Source organism: Stylophora pistillata, chromosome 14 (genome assembly GCF_964205215.1).
Source record: "Stylophora pistillata chromosome 14, jaStyPist1.2, whole genome shotgun sequence".
NCBI classification, from domain to species: domain Eukaryota; kingdom Metazoa; phylum Cnidaria; class Anthozoa; order Scleractinia; family Pocilloporidae; genus Stylophora; species Stylophora pistillata.
Genome location: NC_142532.1, coordinates 7,730,794 through 7,744,878, shown reverse-complemented (window position 1 = coordinate 7,744,878; position 14,085 = coordinate 7,730,794). Strand labels below are relative to the sequence as shown.

General features: G+C 39.3%; 1 protein-coding gene across 5 annotated transcripts in view; it reads left to right on the top strand.

The window, feature by feature from the left end:
- The window catches only part of LOC111329499 (putative skeletal organic matrix protein 5), an 11,929-nt gene extending 9,369 nt beyond the window's left edge, over window positions 1–2,560 (top strand). For 4 of the 5 annotated variants that reach the window (XM_022934222.2, XM_088746057.1, XM_088746058.1 and 1 more), the window contains 3 exons: window positions 340–373; window positions 628–754; window positions 962–2,560. In XM_022934222.2, coding sequence (XP_022789957.2) covers window positions 340–373; window positions 628–754; window positions 962–1,480 — 680 coding nt within the window. In that variant the 3' untranslated portion in view covers window positions 1,481–2,560. Of the gene's footprint in view, window positions 1–339; window positions 374–624; window positions 755–961 lie in introns of all 5 variants that reach the window. The other variant, XM_088746055.1, reaches the window with a different exon arrangement.
- Window positions 2,561–14,085: the final 11,525 nt, after the last annotated feature.

The window sequence follows — 14,085 nt, the reverse complement described above, 5'->3', positions numbered from 1 at the left end:
GATCATTGGATAATGCAATTCAAGACTTTTTATTGGCTTAGCCATTATGGTATATGAGCCAATATACCATAATCTACAAATATGGTAAGCGTACGTGTAAGCTTAAAATTAAAAGAGAGCTAAAAATTTAATAAAATTTAATAATTTAATGCAGCGTTTTTAATAAAACAATTATTCCACTCGCGTTTGTTGGACATGAGATGATTATAGCCAACTCGGCTATAATCATCTCATGATTATAGCCGAATTATATATTTTCAATTCTACAGGTAAATTTTCCCCTTGAGAGTATTATAAACCTGGGTTTATTGCCGTTGTTTTGTCTTTTCCCTCTTTCAGCTTCGACGTGTAAGGAAATTTTCGATTGGAATGTGTAAGTCGATAACTATTTGACAAAAACAGAGCCGAAATGAAGTATTGTGAGAAAATGTGAAAATAACATTAGCTATAATAATAAATCTGAAAAGCATTGCAACCTTGATAATAATCTTCCACACCAGCTCCTGTCTTGAAAGGAATCGCCTAATCGCAAGGTACTTTGTGTCAATTACTGAATATGTAGAAGCCATGGCACTCATCAGATTTCAACTGAATCTCTCCTTTTAAGAAAATGGTTTTTTTAAGTAGATCAGAAAAGAGTGGTGTGGTTGCCCTGATCCTAGACTCAAAGCCAATTTCTGTCTTCTGTCACATGGGAGACTTTGGATGCGGAGATGGAGGATGGACACCGGTCATGAAAATTAATGGCAGTAAGGTGAAAAGTTATATGTTACGAAATAAACTGTAGATGCAGGTCGGTGGAGAGAAGCGACAAAGGGGATGGGCAAGTCTATGGCTGTTTCCTGGAAAAAGTCAAAGGGTGTTATTAGCTTTTCTTCACTGACTGGGGGTCTAGAGCACACTGTTACTGATTTTCTATCGAAAATAAAGTGAATATTTTAATCTTTGTTGTGCATTTTAGATGACATTCCATTATGATTCCAAGTTTTGGAGCGACAGAAATGCTCACAACCTTCCAGGGGGCAAGACTGGCTTTGACTTTTTAGAAACCAAGTTACCGACCTACTGGAACACATCCTTTTCCAAGATCTGTCTCGGTATGAAGATCAACCAACAGACCAACTTCATTGTATTCAACAAGCAGGCTAACTCTCTCCACTCACTGATAGCTTCTGGAATATACCACGCCACCTCACTAGGTCGTAACATGTGGAAGGTGTTAATTGATTCAGAGGCCTCTTTGCAGCAAAACTGCAACAAAGAAGGGTTCAATGCAGAGGGAAACCATCTTTTTTCCTCCAAAGCAAGAATCGGCATCATTGCTAATCAGCAGAATAGCTGTTATTCTTGTAATTCCAGAATTGGCTTTGGTACAGGAGGATACTACGATGACAACAACACCTGTGGAAATGATGCAACACACAAGGCTGATAATGGGAACAAACGCATCAAAGCCATGGGGTACATCTTGGTGCAGTGACAAGGGAAAATTCCGACTTTCAAATATTTAAACCGAGAAGCCACCATAGAACAGAAAAATGTAGTATCCTGAGACATACAAACAAAAACAAAGGAACTCATTCCTTTCTCTTTTTAGAATTCTTTCTAGTGTAATTTTTTTAAATCTAATCTACAGCGTTCCATTTGTGCGAAGCCAGTAAAATGTTTTGAAATCGAAGTAGAAATAAACGAGGAACCCATATTCGATGCTCATGATATTATTCTCATCATACATAAGACTTACAATAAAACATCTCATTGGTCGAGAGCATTCAGTCAATATACAGTCACATGTGAACTTGACATCATAACCCAATATCTGCGGCAGATATTGGGTGATCATGTCAAGTTCAAAGTCTACCTAGTTTCCAGGCCCCTCGTCGGTGTAGTTCTGTCAATCGTTTGCGAAAATGGCTAAGTGCTTCGCCTCTGTTTCCATGAAGGAATGGAAAATTTTTATTGAGAACAAAGATTTAAAAACATAACAGGAGCAAAAATTCTTAATGATTATTTGCGGGAGAAGAACTTGAAGGAATCACAAGATAAAAGCGCTTTGGCCAGCGTTTTGAAGAAGTATACGCCGGCGCTAAAAGAAGTGATAGCAACTCGTACTCGAAAAGTTCCAGGACTTCTTTACGATTTGGACTCAACAGGTGTTTCAAAGCAAAAGGATGTGACGTTATCAAAGACCTAGAATTCGCCGAGGCGAACAAAGGATTTATGGCGAAGTGCGAAATAAAAGACTTTTAACATCACATAGCAAAAGGCGTTCGATGCGTGTGCAAATCAGATAATTATCTTCTTTTGCAACTTTTTTTGTAAAATGTTAATAGAACCTCGTGTCTGTGTTATCTGCCTCAGCAGAAGCAGGAGTGTGAATACAAAGAGCGACAGGTATTACAAAGTGCGACAAGTTCATAACAAGCTGTCGTAAAATATGCCAGGTCGTCCAGTTTTCATGAAAATTGTCATAAAGAAGTCGATTTTAAGCCCGATAAGGGCAATATCTCTTTTTACATATTCTTCAAATTAAAGGCTAGTTTGCCATAAGAAACATTTATTTCCGTTTATTTTCTCGTTAATCTTCAGAAGGCGCTTTCCAGACTTGAAACTGCTGCAATAAAGTACTTTGAATAATTTTTCTGCACCTATCAAATATACTTAGCTTGTTGGCAAATTGTCTAAGGATATCATATTGAATCAGAGAACAATAAGCCAAACTATATGACTAGTGTTTAATTTGGTGCTTTTGATTAGCAATGTACTCGGCTGTAGAACAAGACATGCTGCAAGAGAGCTCGTCTGCCTCACAGACAGGCTGTTTGTATTTCATGTAATAGTTCTGCCAGAGTGGGTAGTTCAACCTCTCCCTCAGTGGCTTAGCAAATAAAAGTTGGTATCATGACCTTAAAGAGAAGTGAAATTTAAAACGTGCACCCTTGATAGGCAGCCACACTAACTGGTTTGGCGTGTCATTCATGATCAATTTTGGGATCTTGGCCATTCAGTCCTTTCTACTAAAATTAGAGCCCACGCCCTGGCTGAGTAAAAGTAGTACTTCTTATTTTGAACTTCTTCTATCTAACTTGGATATCTTTGCGATAAAAAAGGGAATTTTTAATGATATTAGGCCGGAGAGCTTACAATCTTATCATTTAATGAAAGAAACTATTGCTTAAAAGGATGTCTTAAATGAAAAAAATAAATAGAAATGCTAAAAAATTACGTTGACGTCTCAATACTCAGAACAGGCGACAACAACAGGAAAATGAATGATTGTGGACAAAATGGGTTCTCGCTTTGCACTCCACCAAAGCAGGCCATAATCTGAATTTGCGTCTTCGTCTCACTCTGTTTTGATATACTGACGCTTTTTTTGAGTCATACCAAAGAGGACCTTGATATCCAAATGCAGCTTATTTCTGAGGCATGATAAAGTATCTTTATTACATCGCTCGCAGCGCCCGTGGGCAAGATGAAGCGAATCCTGTGCTCTGATTAGCTACCCGAGCGGGCCCCATCTTGCCCGCCCGGGATTCCCCACATTGATCCTACGCATGAAAACAATTGAATTAGAACTACGTTAGTAATTCCTGGACAATTTCGGCGATGGAAACGCAAAAAGTGGAAGAAGATAGTAAAAACAAAGAAAACAGGAACGACTCTCGTGAGTTTGTTGTACTACAAATTCAGTTGGCTTTCTTTCTCGGCTCTCGACTTCGTCTCGGTCCATAAAAAGGCGAAAAAAGAACTCGGCCAATGTCCAGCCACCTTGACCTCATACTTGGTTAATATCGCATATGTAAACGCTAGTGTCTGTTGTACGAGCTTGTTGCGGTTTGAAAAATAAGTTGCTGCCTTGGTCTTTGTCGGTCACAATAATTGCAGTTGGAGACGATTCTCCATGAAAGTTTAGGAACACCACGCATTTCTAATTCTCTGTTTCTGAATAAGTGCAATCTAGTCCTGGATGTTTTTATTTTTGCCAGCGACCTATTTTTCAAAAATGCGCTCACTCTTAACCAATATAAGCAGTCATTATAGAACCCGATGATATACCAGTAACTTCATCAAAGATATCCAGGCGAAGTCTACTCTCCCAAGACAAGTTCTATCATCTCAATGTACCTAAACTTGAAGAAATCATAGTATACGACGACTTTGAATGCACCTTTAGATGCCTTCACTTCCCTCTGTGTGTCTCCGTGACTGAACCTGGCCGCCGAAGGACGACTGTGGTGTGAGTTACTGTTAACTGATAAGTACAGCAATCCTAACGAATTCAAAGAAAACAAGAACTCGCATCACTATTACTTCGAGGGAAGAAGCTTATTTTTATTTTTTATTTTTTGATTCTGTATTACTATTATCTATTACTATTATCACTACTGTTTTTTTGTTTTTTATCGATTGCTCTAAATTAGATATTAAAGACTTAAATTTAGAAAACAAAATTGATCACCCAACATGCAACACTTCAACGCATGGTGTTAAGATTAATATTTGATTTCCTTTTGGCTTCAGAGCGCTTGTATTGATAACCCTTGCGACAACAATACTAGTTGCCAAAGCGGTTTTGCCGACAAAGGATATCGCTGTTTGTGTACCAATGTATTTGAAGGTCCCAAATGTGAGAAAGGTAAACCTTTTCATGTCAAACCATATGTAGGCTCTTGTAAGCTCCAGTTTCATACACAACTTGTAAAAGTACTGATAAAAGTAGGTCCAGTAAATTATAAACTTCTTTCATAACAAGCTCTTTGTACCCAGTCAGCTGGATCATTTCGTACCCTTACTGCTAAAATGTGATTTCCAAATTGAGTATGTTAGAAAAAAAACAATTTACTACCGGTAGGAAAAGAAATCCTACTAAGGTAGGAAAAAAAATCACTCTCACACAAGCTATTATTGTTAAAAAAGTCACAAGTATAAACAACACACTTTTCTATTAAGAAAATATCGCACTTACCTTAACCCAGACAAGTAAGTTAGTTGTTTTTGCTAAGGTCACAAATATGCACAATTGCAACAGAATTTGCTTGTATCATACTCGCTTCACTCTGATCACATCTGGTCAAGCATTCGTGCTTGAGCTATTTCGTGTGAATGTCTATTGAGAAAGGAGTAAATCGACCAGCAGTTTGGGTACGGACCGACTCAAACTGGGTACGGATCAACTGCATTTGGGTACGAAATAATTGTGGGTACGTAACGACTGGTTACCGTTTTCCCTACTAAATCGGTTGCTTTGAAATTTGTAGATGTAAACGAGTGTGCTAACGGAACATCCTACTGCAGTGAAAACGCAGCGTGCAACAATTTCAAGGGATCTTACAGTGTCGTAGATGCAAACCAGGATACTATGCAGATGGAAAGAGCTGTCGTTCAGGTAACATTTTTCCTGCTGTATCTCAGTTACAGTAGTTTCTTGTAATGTTTCTGGTTTGACAACAGTTATCAACCTTTCGCTTATGTTCATCAGTGAGGTGGAAAAAGAAAAAGGGAAAAAGTATGTTAAATGCCTTTTTAAAATGCCTTGTTAGCAACTACTGCGAAATCAAACTTAAAATAGGCTATTTGCTGGGAGGGCGTGTAATAGCTAGCCCGTGTAGATACGGTGTGCATTTAAAACGTTAAGCGGCGTGAGAACCAACAGCAACGCCGCGAGTGGTTTGGGATGCCGCTCGTCGTATTCAGGGCTCCGCTACTTTTATTTTTATCGAGCGCATTAACCACCGTCGCCACTTCTGGCTCTTAACTGAAGATCGACCCATGGAGGATTTCATAGCTATCGTAAATGAAGGAAGTTGATAACTTGCGTACTAAAGAATGATTCTAACCTGCTACTTCTTTCCAATTTGCAACTAATTACACTTTTGAACTTTCATTAGAACCTTATATACTTTCTATTCTACTGGTAAGTAGTCATCAATCAGAGCATTTCAAAACACATACGCCGAAGGGTTTGTTGCTGTTGATACATCTTTTTTTTTTGTTTTAGCTTCGACGTGTAAGGAAATCTTCGACTGGAATGTGTAAGTTAATAATTTATTAACAAAAGCAGAACCGAAGCAAAATATAGTGAGAAAAATGAAAATAACAGTACTGTGCTGATGTAATTAGTTACTGTAGTCAGTCATTTAGTCAGTCACTGAGTCAGTCAGCTCAGTATGATTTAGTTATTCGTTTTTATCAAGGATATATTTACTATATGAATTGAAGATGTTTAGGTTTGAGCTCTAATGAGCAGTTTGCCAATTGCGACTGTGTCGTCTAGCCTCTAAGTAGACGCGTTTAGCTTGTCGACTGACTTTGTGTTGGGCCCACCCGAAAGTTTCTGTTTTAGCTCACCGAGTCAGAGATTGATGTAGTTGATCGGAAGCATTAAGTACGTTGTTGTACATTTGTCCCAAATTCAGTCAGCTAGCATGCCCACCCATGTTTATCAATAATGAATATGTAAGCGTGTACTTTAGAGCTTACTCAATTAAAGAGAATGTAGACAGAGAAGATTAAAATGTGGGATTAACTAGACTTACAAAGTATCAAGTAAAATCAGAAGTAAGTCGAATTGTATGCGGGAGAGCCGAGCAATAAGATAAAGCAGAAAAAGACAGTTCGAGATCCTTGGATACCCCTCGCATAGCGTGGTGCAGTCCTTAGCTAAATTCCCCCGACATTTAATGGCGTAACAATACGCAGTAATAATATGAAAAGGGAGAAGGACAAGGGAAGCTCTAATAATAAGAATAGTGATAATCCTGAAAATAATCCTGAGGTTAGCATAAGAACCTTGATAATGATCTTCCTAATCAGTTTCTCACTTGCAAAGGAATCAAAAAGCAATTTGTGTCACCTACGGATTTTGTAGAAGCCATGGTTATTATCCAGTTTCAACTGTATCTCTCCTCTTAATACTGTACTCTATACAGGTACCGTCTGGATGGTAGTCTCCTCAATCTACGGCGACTCCGCGCTCACACAAAGACCCAAGAGAGGCTGATACGAGATCTTCTCTTCGCGGACGACGCTGCCCTTGTTGCCCACACTGAGCGAGTTCTTCAACGTATTATGTCATGCTTTGCAGATGGCTCGCGGCTGTTTTAGCACATCCACCTCTTCGAGCGCTCCCACCAGCGCTGCCTGTGCACCATCCTCAACATCCACTGGTGTGATTTCAACACCAATTTCGAAATCCGGGAGCAGGCGAAGATTCCCTGCATTAAAGCCACGATCCTGAAGCACCAGCGCCGATGGGCTGGTCATGTTTCCCGAATGGAAGACCACCGCCTACCTAAGATTATCATGTACGGTGAACTCTCAACTGGACATCGTGAGAGAGGGGCTCCAAAGAAGAGGTTCAAGGACAGCCCAAAGAAGTCACTCAGCACCTGCAAAGTCGACCACAAAGAGTGGTCTGACCTGGCTACCGACCGTGGTACCTTGCGCCACACAATCAACCAAGCCACTGCCTAGTTTGAGGAGGATAGACGTGAGGTACTTAAAGACAAGCGACAGAGGAGGAAGGCCCGCGCGGCCTCCACCATCACTCCGGACATCACCTTTCTCTGCAGATACTGCCCGCGGATCTGCCTTTCCCACATCGGTCTGGTCAGCTACGAGCGTGCCTGCAGCCGACGTCAACGTGGACAACCTTCCTAATCTTCGTTCGAGAAGTAAGGCCGCAGATATCGAAGAAGAGTGGCGAGGTTACCCTGCACTTAGACTTGAAGCCAATTTCTGTTTTCTGTCACATGTGAGACTTTGGATGCGGAGATGGAGGATGGACGCCAATCATGCAGATTAATGGCCACTGATAAGGTATAAACTTATTTGCTAGGAAATTCATTTTGGATAAAGGTCAGTGGAGAGAAGCGACAAAGGGGGTCGACAAAATGGCGGATGTTTTCCTAAAAAACTTCAAGCGTCGCTCTCGGCTGTTATTGTTATATTATTGAAATAATTTGTTTTCCTTTGTTGCAAATTTTAGAGTAAATTCCATTAGGATTCAAAATTTTGGAGCGACAGCGATGCTTACAACCTTCCAGTAGGCGAGACTGGCTTTAACTTTAGATTGCATGCCCTGGTGATTGTGTGAGAGTAAAGCGACATCGTCCGCGAAGTCTAGATATTCTAGCCGAGTCATGAGGGTCCACTGTATGCCATCTCGATGTTTCTCTGTTGTCTGTCGTATTATCCAGTCGATGACCAGCAGGAACAGAAAGGGCGATAACAAACAACCCTGGTGTACTCCGGTGAGCATCTCAACCAATTCAGAAAGGACACCGTTGTGAATTACCCTGCAGCTGCATTTGTCATAGGTCTTCTGTATAAGAGTAATGTACTTCTCAGGGATGCCGTAATGACGTCATAACTTCCACAACACGTCTCTATAAACGCTGTCAAAGGCCTTCTAAAAATCAACAAAGGTCGTGTAGACGGGAGAGTTCCACCCGAGCGACTGCTCCAAGATGAGCCTCAAGGTGGCAATATGATCAGTGCACGACCTTTCCTTTCGAAATCCAGCTTGCTCATCCCTTAGTCGTTTGTCCACTACCACCTTCAGTCTCTTCAAGATTATTCTGCTCAGCACTTTTGCGGCAGTTGATAACAGCATGATGCCTCTCCAGTTCTTGCATTCCCTTAGGTCTCCCTTCTTTGGTAATTTGATCAGGTAGCCTTCTTTCCAGTCATCCGGTACCTCATTTGTCTCCCAGATCTTCCCAAACAGCTCGTAAAACATCTCTCTCAAGGTACTTAAGAGTGCCTGTCGGCAAAAATCAGACAAATTCTTAATTTCGCGGCAAGGGTGAAAAATTCGATTTCGCTCATATTCTTATGGTAGATAGGCTAGGGCATGACAAAAACTACGGGATAGTCTTTTAAGGCAAAATATCCTTTTATTTCAAAGAAATATGCAAATTACCAAATTCCGTTAAAATCGTCATTTGACGCGCCATTTTATTAAACAAGTTTGAGAGCCTCGCATGCAAAACCACATTATTCTTCCGTCTTTAAAACACTAAAAATATTGTTTTTTTCAATGTTTAAATGAAGACTGGGTTGGTTTGGGGAAATGCTGCGTTATTTTTTGGAAGCAAAATAATTAAATTTCGAAGACATGTATTTCATTCACTTAAATGTACTTCGAAAAAATAATTGGCTTTCATCATGTGCGAAACCTTCGAATGGATTAAGCTTCTTGTGGTTGAATTGCCGAAGGATGGTCTACAGATTCCTGTAAAAATTTCTTTGGACAAATGATTGTGAGCGACGCGAGAGCTTTTCAAAGTACGTTAAAAATGCAAATATTTGCCATTGGCGGGCTTATACTATTTTGCGAAACGAAACGAAACGAAACGAAACAAAACGAAATTTTGCGAAATGGCGTTTTTTCGCCTTTATTTAGCAAATATGTCCTCTTCGTCCGAAACAAAATGTTTTCACTAATAGAATGATCAATATTTCTAAGAGCCTGCTCACCTCTCATTTTATTGACCATAGTAGAATTCGTTTCGCAAAGTAGTAATTTTTGACAGAATTACTGTTTTGCGAAATGGCGTTTTTTCACCTTTATTCGCCAAATATGTCCTCTTCGTCCGAAACAAAATGTTTCCACCAATAAAATGATCAATGTTTCTAAGAGCCTGGTCACCTCTCATTTTATTGACCATAACAGAACTCGTTTCGCAAAGTAGTAATTTTTGACAGAATTACTATTTTGCGAAATGGCGTTTTTTTCGCCTTTATTTAGCAAATATGTCCTCTTCGTCCGAAACAAAATGTTTCCACCAATAAAATGATCAATGTTTCTAAGAGCCTGGTCACCTCTCATTTTATTGACCATAACAGAACTCGTTTCGCAAAGTAGTAATTTTGACAGAATTACTATTTTGCGAAATGGCGTTTTTTCGCTTCTATTTAGCAAATATGTCCTCCTCGTCCGAAACAAAATGTGACCACTAATAAAATGACCAATATTTCTAAGAGCCTGGTCACCTCTCATTTTATTAACTAAAATAGAACTCGTTTCGCAAAGTAGTAATTTTGACAGAATTACTAATTAGTAAATATGTCCTCCTCGTCCGAAACAAAATGTGTCCACTAATTTAATGACCAACATTTCTAAGAGCCTGGTCACCTCTCATTTTATTAACTAAAATAGAACTCGTTTCGCAAAGTAGTAATTTTGACAGAATTACTATTTTGCGAAATGGCGTTTTTTCGCTTTTATTTAGCAAATATGTCCTCCTCGTCCGAAACAAAATGTGTCCACTGATAAAATGATCTATATTTCTAAGAGCCTGGTCACCTCTCATTTTATTGACCATAATAGAACTCGTTTCGCGAAGTAGTAATTTTGACAGAATTTCTATTTTGCGAAATGGCGTTTTTTTCACCTTTATTTAGCAAATATGTCCTCTTTCCCCGAAACAAAATGAAAGACAACTACTTGTTTTTGTTCTCGATTGCTCTTTATTGGCTCGGAGTTTACTGTTTATCGTTGTTATAATTCTGTTTTCTATACTATTTTGCGAAACGAAACGAAACGAAACGAAATTTTGCAAGATTGCCTTTTTTCGCCTTTATTTAGCAAATATGCCCTCTTCGTCCGAAACAAAATGTTTCCACTAATAAAATGATCAATATTTCTAAGAGCCTGGTCACCTCTCGTCACCTTATAACGTATTTTCCTAGCAGTTTGACCAAACATCGAGCGTTAATTGAGTTCGGCTGGAATTGCCATTCACGCATGTGGCTTGTCGGTCAGCTATAAAATCGAGTTGCGGCAACCATAAATAGAACAGAACAAAATACAAGGAATACAGAGCAGAATAGAAAACAGAATTATAACAAAAATAAAGAGTAAACTCCGAGCCAATAAAGAGCAATCGAGAACAAAAACAAGTAGTTGTCTTTCATTTTGTTTCGGGGAAAGAGGACATATTTGTTAAATAAAGGTGAAAAAAACGCCATTTCGCAAAATAGTAATTCTGTCAAAATTACTACTTTGCGAAACAAGTTTCTATTATGGTCAATAAATTGAGAGGTGACCAGGCTCTTAGAAAGATTGATCGTTTTATTAGTGGACATATTTTGTATCGGACGAGGAGGACATATTTGCTGAATAAAGGCAAAAAAACGCCATTTCGCAAAATAGTAATTCTGTCAAAATTACTACTTTGCGAAACGAGTTCTATTTTGGTCAATAAAATGAGAGGTGACCAGGCTCTTAGAAATATTGATCACTTTATTGGTAGCAACATTTTGTTTCGGACGAAGAGGACATATTTGCTAAATAAAGGCGAAAAAACGCCATTTCGCAAAATAGTCACTCTGTCAAAATTACTACTTTGCGAAACGAGTTCTGTTATGGTCAATAAAATGAGAGGTGACCAGGCTCTTAAAGACATTGATTTTTATTGGTGGAAACATTTTGTTTCGGACGAAGAGGACATATTTGCTGAATAAAGGTGAAAAAACGCCATTTCGCAAAATAGTAATTCTGTCAAAATTACTACTTTGCGAAACGAGTTCTATTTTGGTCAATAAAATGAGAGGTGACCAGGCTCCTAGAAATATTGGTCATTTTATTAGTGGAAACATTTTGTTTCGGACGAGGAGGACATATTTGCTACATAAAAGCGAAAAAACGCCATTTCGCAAAATAGTCATTCTGTCAAAATTACTACTTTGCGAAACGAGTTCTGTTATGGTCAATAAAATGAGAGGTGACCAGGCTCTTAGAGACATTGACCTTTTTATTGGTGGAAACATTTTGTTTCGGACGAAGAGGGCATATTTGCTGAATAAAGGTGAAAAAACGCCATTTCGCAAAATAGTAATTCTGTCAAAATTACTACTTTGCGAAACGAATTCTACTATGGTCAATAAAATGAGAGGTGAGCAGGCTCTTAAAAATATTGATCATTTTATTGGTGGAAAAATTTTGTTTCGGACGAAGAGGACATATTTGCTAAATAAAGGCAAAAAACGCCATTTCGCAAAATTTCGTTTCGTTTCGTTTCGCAAAATAGTACAATTTCGTTTCGTTTCGTTTCGTTTCGCAAAATAGTATAAGCCCCATTGGCGTTAAATTTCAATTGACGGGTTAATTGGACATTTATTTTAGCGTGCGCCACATGTCTTGACGTATATAAAGCTAAAATAGTCACAGAGCTGCTAATTTCAAAATGTTCTTACCTTATCTGCTGCAAAAGGCAGGTCCAAACTCCGATTTAACGTATTTCTCTCTCCATTCGTCGCATATAAACGTTTGCTTCTGTTTACACAAGGCCTGGTAAACATCACCAACTGTCATCGTATTCAGTAATACAATGAACTTTGACCATCCTCGGCGCATGTGTTTGCCACTGCATCTAAGTTTACAACGACTAAGCCATTTGTGGATAGTTTCTTGCCTTGCGCTGCACCAAAATGCTATCACATTTGAACGATTGCTGCTCAGTGAATCCTGGAATGCAGCGCGGTTCATTATTTGTTCGTCACGCAATGCGGTCGTCTCATTTTAAGGGGTAAGGGTTGGGCGATATCTATCCTGATATGCAACCACTTGGAGTACACAATCTTGTTGAGTAGGAAGAGAGCAAATAAAGTAAAAGGAAGAAAGACAACTTTAACTTTGTCTCCTGAGTTGTATCCTGTTGTCGTCCCTTACGCGGACCTGCTACCTCAACACTGTAGCCCTAAACTCGGTCCTAGGTCTTTTCGCACTGTGCCAATCTTTTGGTTACTTTTTCCAAACATTGTGAACTCAATCCGTAAATTTACCCGAGTCTCTAAATTTTGTAACTTCTACAAAACCAAACGGTGCAAGCACTTAACAAATTCATAAGAATTTTTGTATAACTTGGCTGAATTTGCCTTCGAATACTTTCGCGACAGTTGGAGAAAATTAGCGCCTTTGTGCTCCCGTCGAGCTCTCACAAATGTTTTTTTTTTCTTTTGACAAGACAAATCTTTACGCCTGATCTCCGCACGGAAACAAAATGTCGCAAATTATTGCCTGAAGCGTTTTGTGAGATTCCGCCATAAAAGAAAAGAGCTGAGGAAGGGCAGCCGCTAGCCAAAGACAAAGGAGATATTGGACTAGACCGCGAAGAACTAGAAGAACATTTATTTCACACATGCACAATCGCAGGTCCGACTCGTTTTTATCGTTTTCGAACTTTTCAGTGAAGACAGGCGAAAACAATTGGAAAATTATACAGTAAAGTGGGCGAAAATAAATTCCTTCGTTTTGTTCGAGATGACTTACATATGTGTGGCCGGGGCCTGATCTACAGCTCTTTCGCAGGGGGGGTTTCGTCTCATTATCTAAGCAAGACTCTCCGTATTAAATTTCAATCTCTGTGGACATGTCCTGCACACACCTGAATTAAGAAATCGAAGAGCACAGTCAGGCTGGGGTGTAACCTGTTATTAATTCACAAGACTTACCTGTCCCAACTTGTACGAATAAACCAGTTTTGCGTAGTATTGCCTCTGATTCATTCTTTCCCAAACCTCTTTCACCCTTTGGCCACAGTCCTTTGCCTTTACCATAGCCGGAAATTTCTACCGGAACCCTGCATCTGGTGCTCGATCCCCTGCTCCAGCCTAACCCAAGTTTTGTGCGATGGTTAGGACATATCGTCATGGTGCGCAAACTTTCGCTTTTGCTGAATTTCCCCGCTCGGCATAAAATCAGCTCCGCTTCATCTTCAGGTCCAGTAAATTCATAAGTAGACTTATGACTGTCGATATCCTTCTTGCACGAAAGTAACGGAACGATTTCAGAATTACGCTTTCGATCTTTAGGGTTATAACCGCAAACTCCACCAACAATAACTTTAAAAGAACAACAACCCTCCATTTTCCGTCACAAAAAGTGAACCAAAGAGAATACCAATAACCGCAACTAAGCAAACAAAAGGCGCCAAATATTGTGGCATGGCCAGGATTTGTTTATTCAGGTAACTACTAATTAGATTCAGTCGTTTTCTCACTAATTAGTCACGTTGTGATTTCGTATTTTTTTATTTCAGCTAGTTCTTCCTTCTTTGTTGTACAATTTGTCCACAG